Below are 27,161 nucleotides of genomic sequence, written 5' to 3' on the forward strand. Positions count from 1 at the left end.
GCGTTTAAGTTAAGCAATCGTTAAGCAACGTTGCTTAAATGTGTAAATAAAATTCTTTATAAATACACATTTTGTACTTAAGAGCAATTAAGAGGTGGTATAAAGTTAAACAACCTTTAAGATTCTTTTATAAATATGGCTGAATAAGTTTATCGGGAAGTGCGTACTTGGCTTTTAGAACTCTTCAACCTGTGATTTCTACTCAGACTCACTCACCTTTAAATAATAATCTACTACATTTCAAAATCTATTCCCAGTGGCGCTAAGATCGTCAAAGAGTTATCAGCCATCTTCCAAACTAGCCGCTGTACACTATATGCCTACACTATTTATCTCACTCCCTCATTCACAACTTCAAATAGCGCCTACTCACTCAAATTGCTCAATTGCTTTTCAAAAATGGCGTACAAAACAAGCCTTTCGTCCGCCGGGTAGTTTTTTTTTCTTCTGAGTGGAAAAGTTTTCTCTTCAAGTTTTTTTCTTTTTAATTTTTTCAATATGATTCTTCCGTGCAACGTCTAATTAAATGTGAAAAAAACTAAAATTATTTAATACTTTAAGTGACAAATTGTGAATGTTTTAATAATAATCACAGGAAGGAAATTCTTTCAAAGCAACAAAAAAAACATTACGAATTGAAAAAAAGTAAAGAAAAATTCCCCACGAATTCAAATTTTTTTTTATTATTTCATTTGTGTCGTTCGTTCTCCTTCTCGTTCGCTGTGTGGTGGCTCGCTCAAAGTGGGGCACAGCAGCAGTACAAGCTTCTCACCAGCGCGAACTTAAAATAGAAAACGTCACACTCAATTTTATGAGGTTCATTTTTTTGAATATAATAAAAAAAATAAATCAAATTGTATTTATGAAACAGAAATCACAAATCGTGTCGGGAAAATAACAAACTTAATGCTGAATATCGTGTCTTTATTTCCACCAGCAAATACGGCAGCTGGCTGAATTTTTGAGTTTTTGAAAAAGGCTCAACCTGAAGGAACAAAAAGAAATTCCATCCGTTTTGTGGTTAGGTTATTGCATAAAATATTTGTTATCGTTGTTGTGTGAGTGCAGGAAAAGATCCTGGAATATTGTTGCGACAACATTTTGGATCTGAAATCGCGGGTAAGTTTGTGGATAATTTCTCAAGTTTTTTTTTCAACAAATCCGTATTTAAATTGATATACATATCTCCCTCCCCGGATGGCTGGCTGACAATCGCACGAAATCGAGAACATGGTCGTTGGCTCATTCTCGTTGGTTTTTTTTTTTTGATTGTATGTACCTCGCGCAAACAAGGAATTTGCCCGCAACGAGTTTTCTTTCCATTGAAATTCTCGTGTCTGTGCGAGACTCTAAAGGATGAGGATTTTGTTGGGCTTCGAAAAAATGTTGTATTCTTTAGTTTTGAGATTGAAAAATTGTTAGTTTTTGTGGGTATTCTTTAGAGAATTTGCATTTTCTTTTTTATTGCAAATGGCTGATGTTAAAATATACAGACACTTGGAACGACCGACGACAACGGGATAGAAAGAGAAAAACATTGTGTTTGTGTATGGCTTTGTGCCTACTATGATGGAAGACAGAACAAACCCACTACTGAGTCAAATGTGTTATATTTTTTTATTTTAATTTTATGTAGGTACCCACATATATGTAATATTGTACATGCCAGGCAATCATAAAAAAAAAAATAAATATTATATACTTGGTTGAGTTATTATATTTTTATTTTAATCAACACGTAAGACGTAACTAAAAAAAGTGTACATAGTATTGACCAGATGCTAACAGATAAGCAGCAGCAGCTAACAATCTGGTACTCATTTGATATTTCCCGCCTCTTCAGTAATCGTCATGAATTGTGTGAAGTTTGTTCTCACTGCATTTACTTTTACTGGAATCTCTCAACAAACATGAAATTATCTCCCAATCGTTTGCCATCGCTTTGCTCTGTACTCAACTCATCCACTGTTTATCTTCTGAAAATATAAATAAAATGTTTTGAAAAAAGCAAAAAAAAAAAAAAAAAAGTATGTGTAGATATTTACGCGCGCAACGAATTTGTAAAAGAAAATGTTTTTAATCGTATACTGGGCTCGGGCTGGCTGATGAGAGTTTGTCTCCTGCCAGCGAGTTCATTACACATTTGTCTTTGAATACGAATACAACATGACGAGCGCCAGAAGCGACGGCTCTTCTCTTTACACACATGGCACATGCTTCTAAATTCGTCGTCCGTCGTCGGTCGTCTTCGTGTAGGTATACAACATAATATTTTATTTCTCCGGAGCTCTGACTGATTTTTTTGTTGTTATTTCTTTTTGACTGAACTGAATCAATAAATAAAAAAAAGCAATGTGTTGCCTTATAAATGAAATAAAATTGAAAATAACATTATAGGGAATTTAATGTAAAGTGTAATTCTATTTTAGTGCAAACAGAAAAATAAGGTATTGACAAGGTGTATTTTGCTTTTAATTCCACCCGAAAACCTAGCAGTTCACTTTTTTTCCAGGCGATTATTTGTTTCGTTCGAATGAGACCTTTTATATTAATTAATTAATTTAAACATGAAACTAGCAACAATTTTTTTTTTCAAAATCGAGGCGGGCAATACAAACTATTTGCAGTGTAAACTATATTCTGGAATCTCATAATAGGGGTAATTCTGAAAGAACTTCAATCTTTGAAGTTTTTAATCTTAATGATTCGATTAAATAACTCGAGGTATGAATAAATGATTGCCAACTTGATTGAGTCTATCGTTATCATATCTTTAGTTCAAACAATCGTTTTGTCAAAATTTACCAAAATATGTACATAGGTCTCTAGGTTTGGAAGAAATATAAGCATTATCAACATTTAGGGACCCTGAAAACCATGTGAACTGTGAAGTCGCAAATTCGATGTTGGCAATCCAAATTGGGTACATTTTGTTAGAAATGTAAAAGAGCTCTTTTTTCATGAGGCTTATGCTATCGTTTCGGGTGCTGTATTTGTACACATATGTAAATTGCTATTTCTTACTTACATTTAAGTGCTTTTAGTTTAGTTGGTTGTTTTTTATTAAATTATAAGTTTATTTTTTTATCCAATTTATTAAAAAAATATGGAAATGGCTTTTTCCATCTTGAACTAATACGTTATTTTCATTAAAATTAACATAATATTATAGAATTAACAAATCTATGAATTCAAATTTTCAAATTTTAAAGGTAACCCAGCATTTAAAAACAAAATTTCATTGTATTAAAAACATAACATATTAGCTGCGTTCATTTGGGGATATTTGTCTTCTGCTTAGTAGTTAAAGTTGCTTTCAACTAGGTACTATTTCTCTATTGAAAAAGTATTTCAAAGCAGTTTTAAGTACTAAGATGTAGATAAATGCTCCCAAAGGAGCGTAGCTAAAAATAAGTCTCAATAATAAATCTAATAAAACGTAAAAAAGTATTTAATTTTAAATTTCATATGTTTCCATCTTTCAATCTTGTTTCCTGTAATAAAGACAAGTTCTGGTTTTTTTGAAATTACACAATTAACAAAGGCACGGTAAATCCTCTCTGTGCGGAACATAATTTAGGCTCAAAGGTTCTCCTCTCAACCTTATCATCATGGATAATTTCTTGTATACTGTTGTTGTCAGTAAAATAGTTTTTATCTGCAAAATTATGATTTAAACGGATGTTAATAGATCTGAAAATTGACGATTCAGATTCTTGTCTTTATTTTGAGGCATAGAGTTAATTTACATAGAGTTAATTTACATTTACATTCAGCCTATACATCATGCTCTTCCAATTTGCTTTATTTTTAATACTCAAGTCAATTTCCATGCTACACGGCAGAGCCAGATCCAACCATTCTGCTTGCGTACCAACTTGTTGTATCTTGAACATTTTTTAAAACTTCTTCGTCGCTCATTTAGCATGTTCATCACTCTCAACAAGATATAGTCCGCCTTCAATTTTAGAATTCAATGAACAAAGGTGAAAGACCAATTTCCAACATAAGCAAGTAGTTTGCACATTAGAAGCAATGTGAAATATGCGCTTCATATAAAACCTTAGAAGTTCCTCAATCTCCTTGTACTGTTTATGTGCCCATACCTGACTAGCTTAAAACATCAATGACTGCTACTGCATTTCCTTTCTATGTTGCATTGATTGCATTCTTAAGCTTTGCTAATTTTTGTTTAAGATGCTTTTGCAAGTTAAAGCCTTGTGTAAGCAAAACATCTTCCAGTTCTACATTATTATAGTATCACCTATCTTTTCCACTGCGCCTTCCTCCACCTTTCATACATTATTTTGGATTTTGCCGAGTTAACGCTTTTATTCTAGAGATTGTACATTGTAGTCATGAAGTCAGTTAGTCATTAACTGCAAGGATGATGTCGAACTGGACAGCCCGTTGCGTAGTTTCTTTGAGAATTAATGAGAATAAGGCCCATTAAAAGGCGTCAGGAATTATGTCTCACTATTCTCACTTATTTTTGTCACTGGTTCATATTTATTCAACAGTTACTTTTGTTTTATCGGGTTTCCGTTGTCAATTTTTGCCGTTTTTTTTTTTTTGCAAATGGGGCATTTCACGTGAAACCAGCAGCTAAAAATGTGGTGGGTCGTCAAATTTGTTCATATTTGGTATATGTATTCCTTAATCGAATTAAAAAATACATCTGGAAGGATTTTGAATTTTAAGCCTTGATAGCGGAGTTATGGGCTTCTAAAGTTTTGGAAAACTCTGGGAAGAGTTTATTTGAAAAATTTATATAAATTAAACGAAGGGGTAACAAAATTATTTTAATGATGGATTATACGCAAAATTAGACGTGCTTTTCAAATATGAAATCTAAACCGGAAATAGATTTATTTTTTCGACAGAAAACCGGAAGTTGGCACTTCAAATCCAAATTTAAGAAACTTCGACCATTTTGATATTTTTTTAAATAGTCTTAAAATAAAGCTTATACAATTTAGAAACTACATGCCAAGTTTCAGAGTGGGATATCAAGCCGTTTAGAAGATACATAGGTTTTAGTGAGGGGTCTTCGTGCATGTAAAACCGGAAGTACCCAGTTTTCTCTGCTCTGACCCAGCAGTTTGTACCACCCCCAAATTTTTTTTGCCCATTCGATAGAGCATTGGCTGAATATCATTATCCTGATTTTTCGCACTCGCGAAATTCACCTTTCAGCCGCCATCTTGGATTTTAGTTTTTGTTGAATATCTCGATTTCTATTTATCCTACATAAAAGTTGTGTATGCAAGAAACGTAGGAAATTCAATTTCGCGTCTTTATGTTAAGAGAACTTTTTCGATATTCCTAATATTAAAAAAGTTGCAAGCCAAAAAAGAAAAAAAAAAACGAAAAAAATGACAATTTTAAAGTTTTGAGCACTTTTTATCAAAATTATGAAAAAACCTTCCGAGGAAAGATTATTCCTTAAAATTCTCTACAACTCTCCTATACAACTTTTTTTTGTAACGCTATAAACACAAACGTTATTAAACTTTTTTTGTTAAAAAATGCTCTTTTTTGTTTGTGTTTTTATCTTTACTTTTTTCTTATTTTTTTTTTTTAACAAATATTGAATTTTAAATGATTAGTAAGTATTTAAGAGATTTATGTTACAAGAGAAAATTCAGGACCTTTTTTCATAATTTTGATAAAAAGTGCTCAAAACTTTAAAATTGTCATTTTTTTCGTTTTTTTTTTCTTTTTTGGCTTGCAACTTTTTTAATATTAGGAATATCGAAAAAGTTCTCTTAACATAAAGACGCGAAATTGAATTTCCTACGTTTCTTGCATACACAACTTTTATGTAGGATAAATAGAAATCGAGATATTCAACAAAAACTAAAATCCAAGATGGCGGCTGAAAGGTGAATTTCGCGAGTGCGAAAAATCAGGATAATGATATTCAGCCAATGCTCTATCGAATGGGCAAAAAAAATTTGGGGGTGGTACAAACTGCTGGGTCAGAGCAGAGAAAACTGGGTACTTCCGGTTTTACATGCACGAAGACCCCTCACTAAAACCTATGTATCTTCTAAACGGCTTGATATCCCACTCTGAAACTTGGCATGTAGTTTCTAAATTGTATAAGCTTTATTTTAAGACTATTTAAAAAAATATCAAAATGGTCGAAGTTTCTTAAATTTGGATTTGAAGTGCCAACTTCCGGTTTTCTGTCGAAAAAATAAATCTATTTCCGGTTTAGATTTCATATTTGAAAAGCACGTCTAATTTTGCGTATAATCCATCATTAAAATAATTTTGTTACCCCTTCGTTTAATTTATATAAATTTTTCAAATAAACTCTTCCCAGAGTTTTCCAAAACTTTAGAAGCCCATAACTCCGCTATCAAGGCTTAAAATTCAAAATCCTTCCAGATGTATTTTTTAATTCGATTGAGGAATACATATACCAAATATGAACAAATTTGACGACCCACCACATTTTTCGCTGCTGGTTTCACGTGAAATGCCCCAAATGTTGATCACGCAACAAGAAAATTTCATAAGAAAATTTTTTTTGCAGAACATAATTTTTATCTTAACTTTTTTAAAATAAAAAAAAATGTGACCTTTGACCCCTCATGCGGGCCTATCGGACGGAGGAGTGAATTTACATACAATGGTCGGAAAAAGTATTTTGACAAAATGAACATTTTTCTGACTGATGAAAATAATCTGTAACGGTTAAACATAAAATAAGGAAGTTGACGGTTATATATTAAGTATATTATGGTGAATCTCATGATGATCAATGTCAGTCATATAGTTGGTATTATGCTTCGAGGCTGCATTTTTTGTATAATTTTTGAGGGAAAAAAATATTTTGACAAACATTCTTTTTCAACGTTGGTAAGGTAAGGTAATGCATTTTACGTGTTTCAAGCACGTATAAAACTGACAGACTTATTAAAGCCCCGATTTGTAAAAAATTGGGCAAAACGGCGAAACTTAACATTGAAATTAGTGCATCTTCTGTTGCAAGTCATAATTTCGGTGTGTCTGTTGAAAAATCTGTGGAGAACTGAATTAATCACGGGAAACTAAAAATTACCAAATATGAAAACACAAAAATATAATTATACAATTATTATACTATTCAAAATTTACCATAAACGGACAAACGGACAAAAAATCAAAAAAATGCACTAAAAAAATAGACGCATTTTGAAGAATTCACTTTAACTGTTGTATCTTAAATAGACCCAATACCAACCTGTATACAATTTTTTTATTTATTTAATTTTTTTTTATCTATTCTTACGGCCATATTATTTACTAGTTTAAAAAATACATCTGGATGTAAAGGAATTGAAATGTCAAAAATTAATCCAAATCCATAATATTCACTATCACACAGAGAACTATTTTTTAACTATTTTCATAGTTAAAATCGGGATAACTAATTTGGATTTGGATTTATCTTTGACATTTGACAATTTTGCATCCAGATGTATTTTTTAAACTAGTGAACAGTATGGCCGTTAGAAGGTTAAAGTTTAAATTTGCACAATTCAATGCCGTCGATGAAGCAAGTCACTTCAAAACTTAGGTACAATCAAACTACTGGAGCTGACTGAAGCGGAGTATGCATGAATTCATCTGCCGAATATGGTTGGCAGAATGGAACCCCAGCATTGTCTGTTCGATCCTTCAGAAAGAAGACCCTCTGAACTGCGCCATTAGATACAAGTAAACTGCACAGTTCCCCATATATGTAGCTCCGAAAATAATTGTCTGGTTTTGAGAGTAAGTAGTATAGTTTTCTCCAAGTATAGACATGATAACTCCATTAAAAAAACTTCTTTAATATACTTTTTGCCTATATTTTCATTTGTTTTGCATGGAAATTTGAAAGCTTAAAATGAAAATACCCATTTTAGAAATTATCGTGCTTACACCAAGCGCCAGATATATGTTTTTCCTCCAAAGCCAAAATTTGAAACAATAAATAAAATCTTTGATGAATAGTTGCTCCTATGTGCAAGCAAGTCGTATGAGGCAGCCCACCCAATATGTTTCCCAAACTATTAGGTTTGAGACGACAAGAGAGGGTTCAAAGTCCAAGCTATAGCGGAAAGTTTAAAATTTTCTGTGTAGAAAGCTCCGTTTACAAATTGTTTCAAATGTTTAAAACCAATCCAGTTTTGTTACGTCCTTAAAAAGTAATTTTTCTAATTTTAAATTTTATTTAACCTCTGACTACAAGCGACTCATACAAGCAATTTTGTTAAATAGCGATTTGCGCGCGAGACAGAACTTGTGCAGCACCACTGCTGTTGTTCCTATTTGCGCTCCGCCAATGTGGTTGATAACGGAGTTGGTGCTGGTGGTAGTTTCCGTTGTATTCCTTGTTTTTACTTATGTACAACAGTGTAGATTCTTCTGAAAACAGAACGTAAATAACTACCCTTATTGAGAGAGAGAATTATGTTTTCTTTTGGTGTCGTTATTGTTGTCTGTGAGCATAAAAATACGGGTTTAGTTTGGGGAAGGTTGAATCATTTTTCAATGGCTGCTTGCTACCTTCTATATATGTAGGTGTTTATTTATTTTTGTTAACTGACTGTATTATTGATTTGGTTTTATATTTTTTAGTTGAAATTATTTCAGAATTTATACTAAAGGCAACTGAATTGCAACCGAATTTTAATTGCTACCCTTCTGACTAGAATAGGTACATGCGTTTGACTGATGAGAAAAACTTTTTGTTCTATTGAATTGCGTTTGTTAAAGAACAAACTTAAATCGATACTTTTATGTTTAATTAAGATACAACTTAAAGTAAATACATGTATGTATACAAACAGACGTGTACATGGATGTATTGAAGAAGCAATTAGAGTCCCTATAAAAGGTAATACATACCAATAAATGCTTTCTGAAAATGTTCATCTTTCTTCAATTTAACTTAGTAACAGATGTTAAAACTGCTGCTTTATAGCCGTATATTAATTTCTTTGAATTAAATTTTTTTTCAACACATGCTGTCTTTTCAAAGTTTTTCAATTTTAAACGTTTGTCTATTGGAATGCGAAGTGTTCATAATAAAAAGACATCCATGCTTCAGGGCCTTTAGTGGCACATTTAAAATATTGCTAAATATTCAAAAAAATGTCTAGTTTCGTTTGGCAAAAGGCAATAAGGAAATTTCTTCTTTCCAACCGTAAATTATACAACATAGACTTAAAGCATTGAATAATTACAAATAGAAGTAGACACCCAGGGAAACTTCCGCTGTTTTCTCATAGTCTCTAGTATCGTTTTCAGGTTTGTGCATTCAAAAAATTAAGAAAAGCAAATCCAACAATCCAAAAGCAAACCCAACAATCCAAAAGCAAATCCAGCAACCCAAAATCAAATCCTAAACAGCTTATATAGATAAAAGTTTTCATATTTCATATTTGGAGATAGCCTAGAGGATAAGGTGAATGTCTGTTAAGTTTACCTGCCTAAGTTCGAATCTGAATGGAAATTGAGTTGTTTTTTTTTTTTTTACATTACTAGAATAAAAGTTAATTAAATTTGTCAAAAAAAGTCTCCTAAAAAAAAAAAAACATTTTCAATTTTTACCGGTATTCGAACCTAGGCCGGTAGGAGTAAAAGGCATCGACCTTGTTCGCTAGACTAATATGACTTTTCAATATACGAAAACTTATATCAATATAAGCTCTTTAAAATATATAAAAATAATTATTAATTTTTTATGAAGGTTTAAAAAAATAATTAGTTTAGACGCAACTCGAAAATACATGATAGTTGAGGCGCAGCCCTATGTAGTTCATCTATCTTCCGATACTCCTATAGTTGCATGAGTAATCTGCGGTGTCACTTCTATTTGTAATTATCCAATGCTTAAAGCTTACAGTCCCTGGTGATTTGTAAATTTCGGAACATTCGTTTCATTTAAACACAGTGCACTAGTGAAATAGCAAGATGCATTCCATTCCTAAAAATCGCCTTATATATCGATGTACTCTCAAGCCAAACTTGAGAAAATAAATTTCCGCGATAAAAATCTACAGGCTCACGATACTACAGCGAAAACAACACTTGGCTGCCCCAGAAATGGAACAACTGAGATGCTTGTTGCTGCTTTCTGAGCTCCATAGAATTCCAAACGTAGTTTTATTTGTTATTATTCGAATGACATTTGTTCGTGCTAAAATTGTTAAGTTCATATACGAATTTCAACTACGCCGAGAAACACCAAAACGTTTTTCTCATAAAATTTAGTTATACAAGCAAACTTTTCTCAAAAATTGTTTGACCTATATAAGCTAATTTTGACTTTTTCTAATGGAAATTATAACTTGCTGCGATGAAGCTGTACCAAAATAAAACTGTTTAAGAAAATGTTCTGATGGAAACACTTAACAGCTTTTCAACTAAAATCATAAATAATTCTAATATCTAACGACCATAAAAGACTACCGTGCTCGCGTTGCTTTGCATGTTTTAAAAATTCTTTTAATAACAGTTTATTTATCAAACAAAATATAGGTTCCTTTAACTCCACCAAGCTTACATTAAAGCCGAGTCAGAAGATTCCTTATTAGGAAGTGCCTCGTTAGTGAATTTAGGTGTGACATTATATTTGTAAAATATTAAGATCCAATGAATTTTAAATTATTTTATATATTATTTGAAAAGGCGTGTTAAGCCTTGTAGTTTGACGTAAGGAAAAAGTTGTTTAGTAATTTACTCAAATCACCAAAAGTTGAAGTTTGGTCACCACCACACATTAGATATACAAATTTTTAAAATGTTTTTTTCGAACAAAGTTAGGTAATGTTATGTTTTATGAATTCAGATGGTTATTCTGAAATGAGTCTAAGTTCCTAATTAAAATACAATTAATAAAAAGAACATTCGCTTCAAATGAAAATAAAGCCATATGCACATGTTAACTGAGAATAATTCTTTTTTGTTGTGTGGAAAGTGTTAAATGTGATTTTAAACCAAACCACTTTGAAAATAACCGACTCATTTAAGTCATAAATAATTTAGAAGAACGCAGGCAGCCCATCAATCAATCTGAGTTTAACCTATATTAACCTGGACAAAGCTAATAACTACTACAACAACAAAGGGCTCGTCATGTACTTTTCGTTGCACGTTGGGGTATGTATTCGAAGAAGCTGCTCCTAGCAAATACACTTAAATCGATGTACCTACCTACATATCTACCACCCCTTAATAAAACATTCTTTGTAAGAATATTATTTTCTTTTAAATCTTCAAATACAAAGAGAAATTTACCTTATTCGTCATCTACATGATGGCTATTGTATGCTCCCCATTGTGACCCCAAATTCTTTCTTAATGGTAATGGTATTTATATATTATGTACAACATTGCGCGGTACTCCAGTGCAAGAGCTCTCCAAAGAAGCTACCTGTTTTGCCTTTTTATTACATAGTTACATGTGTATATGATATGATACAAAAAAAAAGAAATGAAAACAAACAAAAAAGAAATGGAAAATCGGGAACAGTTAAAAATTTCATAAATAAAATTTCGTTTATTTTTTTGCTCTTCCTCCCTATAAATTCTTTTTTGACATTTTCGACTCTCGCGCACAGAAACACGATCTCTCTCTACAACACAACGATAACTCGACGTTCTACTGCAACTGAATGAGCAAATTGCTGGCCAACGACAAGTAATGTGGAAAAGCATATCTCAAACAAAACACGTACCTACGATTGAAATTGATTTTGTTTCTTGTCTGTTGCTTTGGCGGAAGACAAGCAAAGAATGCATCTAATGCTTGAAATGCAAATCCATAAGTAACAGTTCTGTAGTTCATTTTGGATTCCCATCAACATGTGATTATTTTTAGAGATCAGAAATAAATTCCCACCTCATATTGGTCCCCGTATTGCGTTTTCTGGTCTTTTTTTTTCTCTACTTCTCTCACCAAAAACTTACCAACACTATTAAATTCAGACCAGCAGAAAGTACATATTAATCACACGGTGTGGTGAGTTTCAATTTTCATATATATGGTTTCGGTGTGGCTGGCACAAGGGGAGCAGTTTTATTATTTCGTCAGTTTTGAGCGTTTGGCCTTGTGTGCGCGGCGCAATGGCTTGTGTTGGTGTGTTGGTGTGTTGTTGTTGTTGTTTGTGTATTTAGATTTCATGAACTAAAATACTCAAAAACGAGCTGCCTGAAACTCATCAGAATTCAGATTTGTGTATTGAATTGAAAAATACACAACACAACAACACGACGACGGTCGACGACTGCCTGTTGGTATTTCATGTTAGCGACTACAAATTTTGTTTAATTTTTGTCTGCTTTTATTGCTGTGAATGGTATTGGTGGGTTTAAATCGAAAATATTTTCATAAATACACTTACGATTGTATAAAACATGACATTGTTTAAACAAAGTTCTCAGAGATTTTACTTTGTATTATTGTAGGTAACTATTATGGGAAACGTATGAGCTGGTTTTCACAATCAAAAATCTGTCGAATCTATAAGTCCCAAAACATAAATCGCTTAATATTAAAAATCAATGAAAGGTATAACTGATTTTGAAGACTCGAAGAACACTCCGAACATTGCAGAAGTGCAGAGCTGCAGGTCATATCTCTTTCAATGATATTGTGCAGTGATAATTTGGTTTACATCTCCACTCGACATTTTATTTTGGATGAACGAAAACAACAAATAATATCAAACCGCATTCGTATGGAAATTGTTTTTATCACCAAAAAATAAAGGAAGACCCGAAGTCTTGAGTATAGATAATACAGGGTGTCCCAAAAGTAATGGATCAAACGAAATATGCTGATAGGCCAACCTTAGGGCTCTCAGAATTTGGTAACTTGTTCATACCAAATCCTTACGGTTTTCGATTTAATGCAGTTTTTGTGAAATTTCGAATAATCCCGACTTTGAAACAGTATTTTGCTTCCTCCGCTCATAATTGATTTTTGTTTTTTACAATTCTTTTACTAAAACATTGCCTAATAATAAGTTATAATTAATTAATCAAAATATTTTTCATTTCATAGGCCATTTTGCTGCAAATTAATTAACAGTTCCATGTTTTATAAAAACTCAATTTCTTTCTTTTATTTCAGAGCAACACCCTGTAAAAAATTTGTATGGTGTGGCACTGGTTTAAGTATAAAAGTTTCCAAAGTTGAAGTTAGAACTGAAGATATTACAATTTAAAAGCAACAAAACAGGGCTTTTCAGAGAAAAATAACAAAGAAAAATAAACACATTTTCTCTACTGTTGTTTGTTTATTTCTTTTTGAACAAAAGCCTCGATTTTTGTTTGTTATTTTGCGCTGAAAACGTCTGTTTTTTTTTGCATTCAATTTGTAATATCTTTCGTTCTAATTTCAACTTTGGAAATTTTTATACATTTTTGAAAACTGCAATAACACGACAAGTTTTCAAAATAATAAACCAGTGTCACACCATACAAATTTTTTTCAGGGTGTTGCTCTGAAATAAAAGAAAGAAATTGAGTTTTTATAAAACATGGAACTGTTAATTAATTTGCAGCAAAATGGCGTATGAAATGAAAAATATTTTGATTAATTAATTATAACTTATTATTAGGCAATGTTTTAGTGAAAGAATTGTAAAAAACAGAAATCAATTATGAGCGGAGGAAGCAAAATACTGTTTCAAAGTCGGGATTTTTCGAAATTTCACAAAAACTGCATTAAATCGAAAACCGTAAGGATTTGGGATGAACAAGTTACCAAATTCTGAAAGCCCTACAGTTGGCCTATCAGCATATTTCGTTTGATCCATTACTTTTGGGACACCCTGTATATGTGTACTTTGTGTTGAGTCTTTAACTCTTATGCATAAATGTTTTCAAAAAATTATAAGGGTGAATGACTGTTTTGTAGTATTATCTCCGACTGAATGCTGTCTATCTCCAAAGGAATGTTCAATGTGTACATATAGTTTTAAGAAGTTTATATTTATCACGGCGCACATGTTACATTATTAAGTTTGTTTAAAGGTTTCAACCTACACCTTTTGGTAAATTTATCAAAAAAAAGTTAAGAATTTTTCATTATTCCGACATTCTTCTTTAAGAAGGATATTAGTTCATATTAAGGTGCAAGTCGACATTCCTATAGAAGGAACACCAACGAAATTCCATTATTCTTAAATTCTTTATCTCTCTTTAAATAGGTATTAGATTTGCTTTGCGCTTAGATTTGCTAACTGCTTTCAAAACTTATTGAATTTTTTTAATTTTTGAAACAAGACGCTTAGAACTTAACATGAAATGTTATTAAATGCAAGATTCATTAAATGAACAACTTACTTTGCTTTTTCTACTTTATTCGATTTTATTCTTTGCATCATTTTTCACTAAAAATAAATTAACGAAATTTAGATAATCTCATTTTTGAAAAAAAAAAAAAAAAAATGGATATAGCGAATTTTCTTATCGCCTCATTTAGATTACAAACTGCTTTTGAACAGTTCGGTCCGTAGGTCATCCGCACCATCAGCTTAATGCGATTTGAGTATTAAGATCGCTGTTTTCACATCTTATAGGTCGAGTGGACGGATATTTTACCAGTCATCATCGTTCAAGGTGAATGCCATTTTTAGCAGTTCACCTGGTCAGCCCTTTGAATGAGGTTCGAAAGATGGTTCCTCATAAGTTGTAAGTTAGAAGGCAGTCTTGATAAAATACCCACAGTTTATTATTCAGTTATTGTTGTGTGGGGGGGCTCCTGGCTCCATAATCATCTTCCAGAAATGGAAATTGGTGATGTCATCGATGGCTTTTTCACAATGAATTGTGGCTCCAAACGCATGAAAGGACACATATATTTTTGCTTTTTGAAATGAAAGATTTTTGTACGGTTAAAATTTTCTTATCAGCAAAATAAATTTATGTGTGACCGAGTAACGATAAAATTTCTAAGCTATGAATGAAACAACTTACCTTATAAAAACTATTAACCCGAACATTAATAAGACAAGTTGTTTGAGAAGTCGTCTTGTCAATTACCTTCATTCCGATTTGACACCTCTTTCTCTTTATAAATTCCTGATAAGGTAATAATAATGTACCCGTTGGATGTCAATATTCAATTAGTAGTAAAACTTCAGTTCTGTAGTTCATAATTCAATTAGTCATTTATGTGTAATGCTTATCACTCATGGTTTCAAAGTTGGCTTAAAGCAATCGCTTATTAGTGTGCCCTATTTGTTGAAAAAATTGTGGTTTTACAAAAACAATTCATCAAAACCTCAAAATGTTGAACAAAAACTACAAAGAAACCGGAACAAAAAGAGGAAAATTTGATTTATTCAAGGTAGAAAAATAATTTTAGATTCTTTTGTTTCGTAAACGAAAATCATTTTTTTTTTAAATATTAATCACATTAACACATTAGTATGAAAAAATAACAAAGTAAATTTAATAAAATTAGACAATTGGTAATTACTTTTCTATATGAAATACTCGTAGGCCTAAAACAATACATACATAATTACTTCGCAATACCCCTATTAACCTGTAAAAAGCTCATTCCAATTCTGCTGTTAAGTCTTCAACTCATTTTTTCCATTTCAACTTTACATGAGTTCTCATGTCATTTTCATCTAAATTTGAAAAAGTCCCCAGCGAGCTCCACCGATTCTGATTCACCACCATTCTGAATTGGTTTTGTGAAGTTTTTTTGTTCTCTACATAGGTAGTCTCTTATACCACAAAAAAAAATAAAGTCACAACTTTACAATAACTCACCATAGGGTCAAAGAAACGTATTATTTGCCAGCTTGCTCCGTTTTTATTAACATTTCTTTTCTTTGCTATTCGTCAGTCATCACTTGACTTAACTTGTTATTATTTTTTATTAATATTAATGCTTTTGTGTTCTCCATTTACACTTTGGCCTGCATTGTGTGTCATGTCGTCATGTGGCTCTCTTTGCAAAGTTTTTCCTACGACTTCAGTCAGTATGTTGAAAGATAGGGGGTTCGGGATTCGGTGGGGGAAGGAGAAAACTTGCAACGCAAGTGTACTTTCAAGTTTCAAGTAAATTTGCTTTTTTGTTTTTTGTTTTTTCGTATCTGCTCCGCTCTGAGTATCATGAGTTTATTTTATGGATTTCTCTCTCTCTCTCTCTGTCTCTGTCTCTCTCTTTATCTGTTATTATTTGGTATCCCCTTTTCTGACAGTCGAGACTAGAAACAACGACAACGGTTGGATACTGGTTTGCTTGACGTCTTAACGACGTCGAACGATAGCGTACGTACTCGTTTCTATAGACTAACAATTCATAATCGCGTGTATTTATATTCTATACATAAATAATTGATAAGTTGAAGCAAAAAATAAAATAGATACCGTATGTGAGCGAAAAAGTGCGTGTAATTTTTCATTAATCGGTGGAGGTCGGTTGGTTGGATATAGAGAAATCTCTGGGCTTGTCGCGGTGACATGAAAGGGGAGTGCAGCCCTGCCAATTTCACTTGCTTCAATCTGTTCCGACCATACGAACAAGGCACTATCAATAAAAAAAAAACACACTTAAATGGTGCAATGAACAACGTAAAATGAAGTAAAGGAACATAACGTGTGGTGAGTTTGTCTCTTAGGTGTCTGCTGAGAGACTGAGAGGAGGCAAGGGGTGGGTTGAAATGACTTTCGGATTTTGCTTTCCGTTCATGAAGTTACACATATTTTTGTCTACCCATACGATTTAAATTTTATTGAAATAAAATTCATTAATTACCCAAAAGGGTTTTACACTCAACTTAAATTTAATGAAAACATTTTACCTATTTGTTTTGATTTGTGAACGATGTGTGGTGAGTTGTAATTTACCATTTTTTTTTTGTGTAAGTGCCATCAAGTGAATAAAAAGTAATTTTCTCCATTCATATCGTTTGCTCGCTGAGCCGAGCTTAGTTTTAGTGGTTTCAGTTTTTTTGTTTATGTAATTAGCCTTCCCGCCTTCTTTCATTTTTTTTTTTAGTTGTTGTTTGCAATTAGAGACTTAATTGAGTTGCATTAATATTTTTTTTTGTAACAATAATTGTTTTTTTTTTTTCTTGTAAAAAACACGAACAAAAGCAAATGCCACCAAGGTCGTTTTTAATAGTCGGGTTAAGTAGAGTTTGCATTTTATTTACTTAGAGTTTGGTAGCTTATTTACCTATCAAGTGTATATAAACTGTGTACTGTACCTACATATATTTTTTTTGGTACCTATGCCATTGTAATGTATTTTCGTAGATATATTGTTTTTTTAATAATCAATTTAAAGTATCTACTACGGCTGAAATAACTATCTTTCGATGTACATTTAAAAGCGTTTTTATATTACAAGTAGTGTACATGTATTGATTTCAAAATCTTTATAAATATCTTTTTTTGTATTTTAAGTGCTTAGAAAATTTAACGCCAAGAGCTTGTTTTTCAAAATGAGATTAGAAACTCAATAGCAGCCGATTCTCAAAAAAAACATTAAAGATTAGTATTTTGGACTACAGGTCAAAAACAAAATATCAAATTGAATTTATTTCATAAAGTCCATAAAACAAAAACAAATTCTTGTTTACGTTTTCTTCTTCTTCTGATTAGTATTTTGTGTAATCGGTTTTGTTTTAAGTGCCTGGGCCAAGCAAAGAAAATTTTTTTCTTAAAAATTGGTTATTAAAATAATAAAAATATATTAAAGGAAGCTTAAGAAAAGATTCCATATAGATAATATGTTTTATGTTTTTTTTTTGAATAAATAAGACATTAGTTGTGTTTTTTGTTGACATACAAAACCGTAGTTTTCGATAAGAATGGAAGCTTAATGCTAAATCTAACTGCAAATTCTTTTATCTTGGTTTTATTTTGTTCAATGTTGATGTTTGGGAAAACCTACTGCAGAAAGCTTTGCTAAAACAAAATTCACAAATTGAGTGCAAAAGTGTTGTCCCTCATTCGATTTTTGCTGGTTTTTCTGCACTATCACTGCACAACTTACAACTTACATCCATATCTTCTTGAATCAATATATTTTACATATTCCACCTACTCTTCTTAATTGTCTTAAAAGGACAATTAACTAACACACTAAGACCCTTATGGGTCCATTGTGATACCACTAAAGACTAGCAAGTTAGGAACTCACCAGTTGAATAATGTAATTCATCAAAAAGTAGAACGATAAAGGTGGAAAATTTATGTTCATGCAATCTGGCCATATGACATATTATTACTTCAAGTAATCTTTGAATGCTGAATAGAATTTGTTCAACAATTTTTTTTTTTAAATAATCAGGCCAATTATAAAATTCGAGTCCTATCGTATAAATACAGTACAGGTGTTTTCTTCAAGAAGAAGGCAGTTTTTTAACTACACATTTGTAAAAACATATCGGGAAATTGGAACATACATAGTATCGAAACACATTGTGAATAAAATCTAAAATTCAATGAAAGTGCTGAATTTGGTTGTGATAACCAAAAACCAAAAGAATTGTTTTACAACTTAAATCTTAAAACTCTGAATATAAATAACACTGGCCAACAATTTTCAACTTTGTAAAATTTTCCAGAAAGATTTATATCAAATTTTATAGATTTGGGTTCAGTTAGCTCAAAAATAATAATTGGTTTCTCATATTTTTCATATTTGGGGAAATATTCATACTAATTTTTAAGTTTTTCTTACTTTGAGCTTTTATTAAAATTTTCCAGAAAATTTATATTAAACTCAATGGGCCTTACTTATAATCAAATTTAAAGCTCTCTTTAATTTTTACCTTAATTCTACATATTTCACAATACCAAAAACCAATTTAATAACTCAAGCCTGGTACGCTGTTCGAGCTAAATTTTAGCGGAGATAAAATTCTCATACAAGTTATCGATAATTTGTATGGGACTCATTTTAGCTCGGCTAAAAATTTTCAATAATTTGTATCGGAGCTCCAGGTTAAATGCTAACTCTAGGTTAAATTTTATAGTTGAGTTTCCCAACTATAAATTTTAATCGAGCATTAGCCTTTAACTTGTCAGTTAACCTAAAAATCACATTAATTTTTTTTGTAGGAGCTTTATTTTTTGAAATATTTTAGTTTTCCACATTTTGGGGGTTAATTCGTACTTATTTTAAAGTTATGCTTATTTTAACTGCTTGTTAACATTGTCCAGAATTTTTCTTATTGAACCTAATGCATTTTGGTTCAATAAGCCTAAAAATCGCATTGGTTGCTTCCTAGAAGCACTATTTTTGTTTAGATATTTTAATTTTTCACATTTGTGGGGTAATTTCATATTATTTTTTTTAGATGTTATTATTACAAGCGTTCTTAAAGTTTTGTTGGAAAAATTTGTTTCTAATGTAATGTTAATGTATTTCGGTTCAATTAGCAAAATAAAAATACAAAAAAAAATTGTAAATAAAAAAAAATTTAACAAAAAGAAAGTTGTATGCATTTCTATGCCTTTTCATGTATGAATAATTTAAAAACTAGAGCTGCTAGAAAAAAAAAAAAAACTAATGATAATTTTGGAATCAGCACTCTAAAGTTAGTAAGAATTGATAAACAACGGTCTGGAAAATTTTTGTGTGTTGGGCAGTGTAATCAAAGAGATGCTTTTGTATTATTCAAAAATACAAAAACTACACTTTAATTATTTAATTATGCACAGCATCGTTTTTAGTGTTTGTGTTTGAAATTCACCTAAAAAATATATTTCTTTCAATCATGTTGCTAAACATACATAAAGGGTTGTATGCAAAAAAAAATGAGCCAAACTCTCTTCTAACTTTTCAGGATAATAATTATTTGAAATCGATCCCAAGAAAATGTACTGAAAAGTGTGGAACAGTTTAAAGAGAGCATAGTCTAAATAGTTCCGCGGGCATATTTTTGGGAACATTCTCGGTAAAAAAAAAATGAACAACCCGTATGAGTTCTGGCGCGCGCTATTATATTGGAGAGTTATTAACACAGTTAAAAAACAAAAACATATACATCTAAAATAATTAGTTTAAATAAAAAATTACAACGTACACAAGGTAAATGTCAAAATATACTATTTAACAACTCCACAAACAAAGATTTACGGAAAAACACACAAAAGTTTCTTCACATAACAAAAATAAAAAAAAAACTATTCTTTCTATTTCTTTTTCATCAATGTTCTTATGTTATTCCAATTCGTACGAAATAATTCAAACCTCGAACTCTTATTCTCAGTAACATTACCTACCCCAAACAAAACAATATCAACCAACCACGAGCGACAAAAGACACAACAGCACACTAAAGATATTTCATCGATGTCATCTATGCCCATGATGACGAAAGCACTGGCCGAACACCCGACCGAACGACCGACGAACGCAACTTTGTAATCAACAAACTCTAGTCGGGGGATTCCTTTCACCGCCTGCCTTAGATGAATGCCAGACTAGTAGCGCAAGCTCACTAATCAGCAGCAGAAGCAATAACGGTGCTGCTAGCTTGATATTGTTAGTGTGTTACCTTCCGCATCAAAGAGCTACTCACAAATGTCGACCGGATTGCCGCTACAGAGTGCGAATGCAGGCGCAGATTAAAATTATTCCAAAATTGAAAAAGGAGAGCCAGCTAGAGTTTGGGCGCGCGAGAGAGACGACCCGGCAACTAAGCGAGTGAGAATGACATATCATTTGTATATTTTGCCTTCGTCTTTGTAAAGTGGAGTGAACGATTTCACCCCCGCTCCCCGTAAATATCTTTACTATATTTAATCTGTTGCACATCTATTGTACTAATAATAGATCGGTCTTTTATCTTTGACCTTGACCTCTGAACATCAATTCCCTGCACTAAGGGAGTTTGACCTTTTCTATTTGGTTTCGTCAAGAATTTTAAGAATTTTTTCTTGTGGAATTCAGATCTAAATTAAAGACCATCAGCTTTCCTGGTTCAGTTGCTATACATAGAGGAGCATAATGTGGCACATGTGTTGGCATTCGATAGTGGACCTCAACTTAAAAGCGGCCGAGTAGCGGTAGACCGGTTTTCATATTTTGCATTTGCATCGATGAATTTTCTGTTTGTCTCGTCTACATTTTTTTTTTCTTTTCTTTTAAGAGAGAAGTAAAAAAGTGTTCTGAAGCAGTATAATGTTGGCGACTGCCAACAGGCGGCAGCACATTTTGTTTTGGTTAGATGTCATTGAACTTTTAGTTTTACTTGCCGTTGCCGGTACTTTTTTGCGGGGTGTGAGCGAACGCCATTGATAGAGGAGAGAGTAGAACCACCCGTGACAAGGAAAAGAGTGTGGTTGATAACAAACAATAGCAGCTGTAGCGGCGGAAATGACAGACTCAAAAAGATTGTGTAGTGTTTGGTACGACGAGTTTGTTTACTGGGTACTGGCAAGGTGATAGATTGGTTTAAGGGTTTTTTTTGTTTAGATGATGATAGGTTTTTGCTTTACTTTCAATTTCCATGTGTCTTTTTTTCATGGAGTTGAAGCTTTCGCTTAATTTTGAGGTAATACGTTTTTTCGTCGTGAATTTGCCTGGTTGGTTTTTAATTGTTTGGTATACATGTTTATTCTATTTTAATAAATACAGAAATTAGAAAGGGGTAGGTTATTTTTCATGTACCAATTCTAATCAATCTCTCCTGCGATATGTTTTAAAGTGTTTTGTTTTAAAAAAATATTAAATAAATATGATTTAATTGGATGTTTTGTTTTTGACCTTTAGTCCACAATAATGCGTTTCGCCCAGGCACAACAGTTGGGCTCATCAGTAAGATGCTGTTGTACCCTTCTTATACGTAAAATTTTTAGTTGATGATTACCAACATTTATATATTTTACAGTGAAAACTCACTGTAAACTATATTATTTTAGGGGAATTTGATTAAATTCGTGCACCTAAAAAGAATATTGCCCGTTGTCTGGCTAATATTAAGAAGAAGAAAAAAAACAAATTCTTGTTTACGTTTTCTTCTTCTTCTTAAATATGATTTAAGTATTGCTGATAAATGGAATTAACAAAAAAAATCTAAAACACCTAACAACATTCAAATGAAAAGTTGAAAACTTTGTATTCAAATTTAAAGTACATATTTCTTTAAGTTTTTTAGCTGATTTTTATAGTTAACTACATAATTGCAAACCAAATAAATATGTCAGATGTACTCACTTTGAAATTAACAATAGCGTATTTAAACAGTTCCTACGTTCAGTACGTCTATTATAATTGGCCATTATTGTTGTTGTTTTTTATCGGTTGACTTTTGTATGGCTTGGCAAGTTTTTAGTTTAGGATAGTTTTAAATATTTGAAAAAACGGACGCGCTGACGAAATTGGAAGATTATTTAAAATATAGGTTCCGTTAATACTTTTTTTTTTTTTAAATTTCACATTTTTAACGAACATTTTTAGAAAAGTTGTGTTTTGTTTTTGTTCTCGAAATGCTGTAATTTTTAAACTGCTTTATATTCTCAGCTTCGAAAACCTTTAAGGAAATAAAGCATAGCGAAAAAAGTTGCAACAAATATGTAAATTTTAAAGCTTACAAGCAGATTCAAAACCACCAGAATTCAGTTGGCCTCAAAAATGGAACTATAGAACCGAAAGGCTTGCCGCCGTTTTCTGAATTTAACCCGGCGAACCCTTATGTAGCTTATGTTACTCCTTCACTAAGGAATAACGGATGTACTTTTGGGTCCGTCATTTAATCTTCAAGCTGGTAATCAAAGACTGTTATACATGTACATCTACTGTGATTTCGAATTCTTTAGTACTCCAGCTGGAAGTTTTATTATAGTAATATCAGATCTCGTAGTTGTCGATGCTTATTCACTTATCTATAGGTATTTCTACAGCAATAACGTGCATGTATTTTTTGTAAACAGCTTCACCATGATTTCGATAGAAATTGTCAGTCAGAGAAAGTAGGAATAATTGAAATAAATAAACTTAATGATTGTTTGTAGTTTCAATACATTAATAGTTTTTCTTTTAATTTTCCTTACAGAAACGATCAAAATGATCTCTGATTACCAATTGTACCCTCACCTGTGAATTCAGATGTGTATACTTGACAAGGTCTAATAAGGAGTGCTGAAATAAGTTATATCCCAAATCAATACCAGTCGTGTTAGTATCGAAGCAAAAACATTCAACAAGAGTTTATACAACAAAGCAATGAATGATAAAAATAACTTAACATTGCATCAACATCAGCAGCTTAATTCACACGATGACAATGAGGAACCATTAGTTTCATCAACATCAAATGATACGACACCCCCATCGACAACGGTTGCCGTAGTAGTTACGTCTCCAACCAGCTCTAGTAATAGCAGTACAAGCAGTAGCAATAATCATCCCGATAAAACGCCACCAACATCATCATCACCAGCCAGAACCTGTGTGACCTCGAGTACGGGAAATAATAGTAATGATTCGCTGATAATAATTTCAACAAATCATAATCCGCCGAATGCTGAGCAGTGTCATCGGAATAATGACAGACTTTTGACAGAAGTATTAAACGATGAACCCAGTTGCAGTAATAAGAGAAGCACTAATACTTACCATGAAGAGGCAGCAACTTCGTCTGCTACATCAGGCAGAAAAGTTCCGGTGCCATCAATAGGATGCAATAAGAGTATTAATAATTTCAATAAGAATAACGTAAATTTAGATAAATCGCCCGTAGAAGAGGCGAGAGGAATGGTTGCTCTACGAAAAGCGACCAGCGAGATGGTCGCAGTTGCTTCAACAAGTGGTAGCAGTGCTATTACAAATGAAGGCAATGAGACAAATTCCACCAAGATTGATGAAGGTGGTGGCAATGGTGGAGACGATGGCGGAGGGGGAGGCAAGAAGTTCACCAATAACAGTGAATCTCAGAAAGAGGAGCGCAAAGTGGAACCACTGAAGATCAACCTTATCCGACATGAAGCGGTAATACCGAAGATAACGATTAAACCTATAATTAAACCAGTTGAATCGGCGGGGTCCTCTCATGATTCCGGAGGCAATGTAGAGGTATGTGCTCGAAATTCTCCAATACCAAAGTTGACCATAAAGTCGATGGTAGTCAATAGTGGAGGATCGGGAACAGGAGATTCCATTCCCAACGAGCCACATATTGTGCCCAAACTGACAATACGTGCTAACGATTCGAATGACTCTTCAGCAACTTCGTCAAGTACCTCATTGCATACGGTTGTTCCAAAGTTGACGATAAAAATGGACAGCGGTGGAATCAATTGTATAAACAACGAAACGAAATCTCACTACATAGAGCTCTCATCTTCGTCATCGTCTTCTTGTTCATCCCCATCGCCGCCGTCTAATGTTGACATACAACCGCCTTTGCCGAAGCTGACAATAAAGACGACGGTAGACGGTAGCAGTGAGGCGACGATATCGAATATCCCGCCATCTCCATCGCAATGTAACTTTGTTGGCTCCACGTCGACGGCTAATTGTTCGTCGTCAACAGTTCCAAAAATTACGATCAAAAGTATTCCAAAACCGGTGGCGGAGCCATTGGATACCGAAGAGGAGGCAAAGGTGCCCAAGTTGACTATAAAAACCAGTCAGGAACATGCCGTGATCATTCAACACCAATCGATTCCAAAGATGACAATTAAGACGAAGTCTTTAGAAATTCACGAATCAGAACCGATAGAGAAAATTCCGAAGATCACAATTAAAACAACAAGCAATAGTAATGATAGCTTCACGATTAAAACTATTCCGGAGAATAATTGTTCGTCGGTGGCTTCAAGTAGTTCTTCGATTCCAAAACTAACAATATCGACTAACGAAACAAGCACCACATGTACGGTTATTGAACAGTCACCGGATCGTGTACCAAAGTTAATGATATCGCGTCAAGAAGACCACTCCATAGTGGATTCTGAAAAAGTGCCTAAACCGGAGAAGATCCCAAAGCTGACTATAAAGTCAATTCCAGCTTCGACAACTGACAGCGAAAAATCACCATCCGAAAAACAAGTTATTCCGAAATTGACTATTAAAACTAATGCCAACACGAGTAGTGTAATTACCGGCGGTGAAGAGGTACAAGAAAAGATTCCAAAATTTACAATACGCGCCTCAGACAACAGTGGGGACAACATGAAACTCACAGTTGTATCTGATCCACTTCCACCAGCTGATCTGCTTACAGAAACCACTGGTGAGGAAATACCCAAAGTCGTCCCCAAGTTGACGATAAAAAACTTATCATCTCCAAAACTAAAAATAAAAGCAATTCCAGCAGCAGCAGTAGCCGACGCAGCTCCCGCCGCTGCCGAAGAAAAACTAAAGGAAAACGAAGTCAGCGAAGATAATAATTCATCATCAGCATCCGTAGTTTTGGAGAAAAAAATAATAAATGAAATGATGAATCAATGCATTGATGACGTGGAGTCTGTACTGCCAAAGGTGATTCTACAGAACCACCACTCAACAGCTACGAATAATATTTGTGCGTCAGTGACGGCATCGGTGACGGAGCCTTCTTCGTCATCAGTGGATGCTGTCGATCTAGAACGTAAAAATTCCTCAGACATGGAAATTGATAAAACCCTAAATCATGATCCACAAACGTTCAACAATGCAAGCTTAAGATTCTCACAAGGCATTCCGGTAATAAAAGTTGTCCAGAGCTTTGACACGGTTGATCTAACGTCATCTCCTTCGCCCGGTTCATCGCCTGTACGAATTTTCGATGAAGTTACGAAGAACGTTAGCAACCATGGATCAGTAAACTTGCTGATGGAAAGACTACAGCGAATAGATGGACTTATAAAAAAGCAACAAGCCTCAAATGCACCAACGTCGGTATTGGTTTCTTCTCCTTCACAACCATACGAGTCAATACCAAATGGACAGCATGAACAAAAAAGTTTACCATCCTCAGAATCACTAATGGAATCGATAGAAATTCTTGATTCTCCCGAAGAAAGTCAATCTTCGATGCACGATTCAAGTGTGAGAATGGGAGTGGTAGTTACGAAACCAGTAACAATGACAATAGACCCTACAACTATTCCAGTCATTACGAAACAGCAACCTTCGCCGAAGGAAAACAATCGCATTATTGTAAATAACATCATAAATCATTCAAGTAAGTCCCACCACTCGCTAAATAATAATAAAGAAGAGCAATTACAAGTGCGCGTAAACAACCTTAAAAGGCACGCACCTATCAGTGAGATATATTCCCCCGATGGTCACAAGATGCCAAAGCTTCTTAGTTATGTAGAAAAGAAAACCTTCCCGCTTCCAACGTTGAACCACATCGATTTGCCTGTAAACAATCACGTTCTTGTGCCTAAGAAGCTTGCTGCTGATCCTCTAGCTTTAGAATTGGATCCCATAACAAATAAGTTGGAGACAGAGGAAACAAAGTCAACGACTACGATGGTGTGTACAGTACCTGAAGTGCCTGTGGCACCTCCTGATAAAAGAAAACGTGGCCGGCCCAGGAAGTCTGAGAAGTTAGTCACAACTCCTGTTGCCGCCCCGACTTCTGTTGTCACTCCAACTATCCAACCGAATGCGAATGAAGAAACAGTTCCAGATGATGTGGCAGTAAAAGCAAAGCGTGTTCTTCTGCTGAAAAAGCGTTTAGCTATTGACTTTGTTGGATCTGAGCCATTAGAAGATGGTTCACTAAATGACAAACGTTCCCAGCGGACACCTTTGCGAAACTCTAGACGCAGTGGTACTCCGGTGCTGGTTAAAACGCCTTCAGAAACAAACTCGGTTAATGATAGATTACAGCCTCCTGCCAAACACAACAAACATTCTTCTTCGTCTTTGTCATCATCACAGTCATCGCAAGATCAACCGATGAATCATAATAGTGTATATCCAATCGGTACTTCATCGTCGTCTTCTTCAATTTCATCTGCTTCAATTTCGGCTCAGCTATTAGAATCACAAACGACCGACTTACTAGAATCACAAACAAACCAAGTAGAAGAAAACAAGATGGATGAAGATAGCGATTTGATGATTGTAGATGGTATGAAGACGCCTCCACCGAAAGAAAGCTCTGCATTTCCAGATGAGTTGTTCATGACTCCCAAGACTGAGGACAGGAGACGAACGGATTCCCTAGACGGATCGAGTGGTAAATCTTAACTGC

At 33.4% G+C, this 27,161-nt stretch overlaps 1 protein-coding gene and 1 long non-coding RNA gene across 5 annotated transcripts in view; one reads left to right on the forward strand and one right to left on the reverse strand.

Moving 5' to 3' along the window:
* The first annotated feature begins 406 nt into the window (after positions 1–406).
* LOC129918049 (supporter of activation of yellow protein) overlaps positions 407–27,161 on the forward strand; it is a 39,612-nt gene continuing 12,857 nt past the window's right edge. For 3 of the 4 annotated variants that reach the window (XM_055998371.1, XM_055998370.1, XM_055998368.1), the window contains exons 1-2: positions 407–1,119; positions 23,022–27,146. In XM_055998371.1, coding sequence (XP_055854346.1) covers positions 23,192–27,146 — 3,955 coding nt within the window. In that variant the 5' untranslated portion in view covers positions 407–1,119; positions 23,022–23,191. Of the gene's footprint in view, positions 1,120–15,970; positions 16,612–23,021; positions 27,147–27,161 lie in introns of those variants that run through there. The other variant, XM_055998369.1, reaches the window with a different exon arrangement.
* Positions 1,654–20,534, reverse strand: LOC129918053 (uncharacterized). Its single transcript, XR_008772913.1, has 3 exons — positions 20,248–20,534; positions 2,046–2,327; positions 1,654–1,976 (listed from the first exon to the last, which is right to left on the reverse strand). It is a non-coding gene; the product is annotated as an uncharacterized LOC129918053 (long non-coding RNA).

The sequence above is a fragment of the Episyrphus balteatus genome, chromosome 4 (assembly GCF_945859705.1).
Source record: "Episyrphus balteatus chromosome 4, idEpiBalt1.1, whole genome shotgun sequence".
Lineage (NCBI taxonomy): Eukaryota > Metazoa > Arthropoda > Insecta > Diptera > Syrphidae > Episyrphus > Episyrphus balteatus.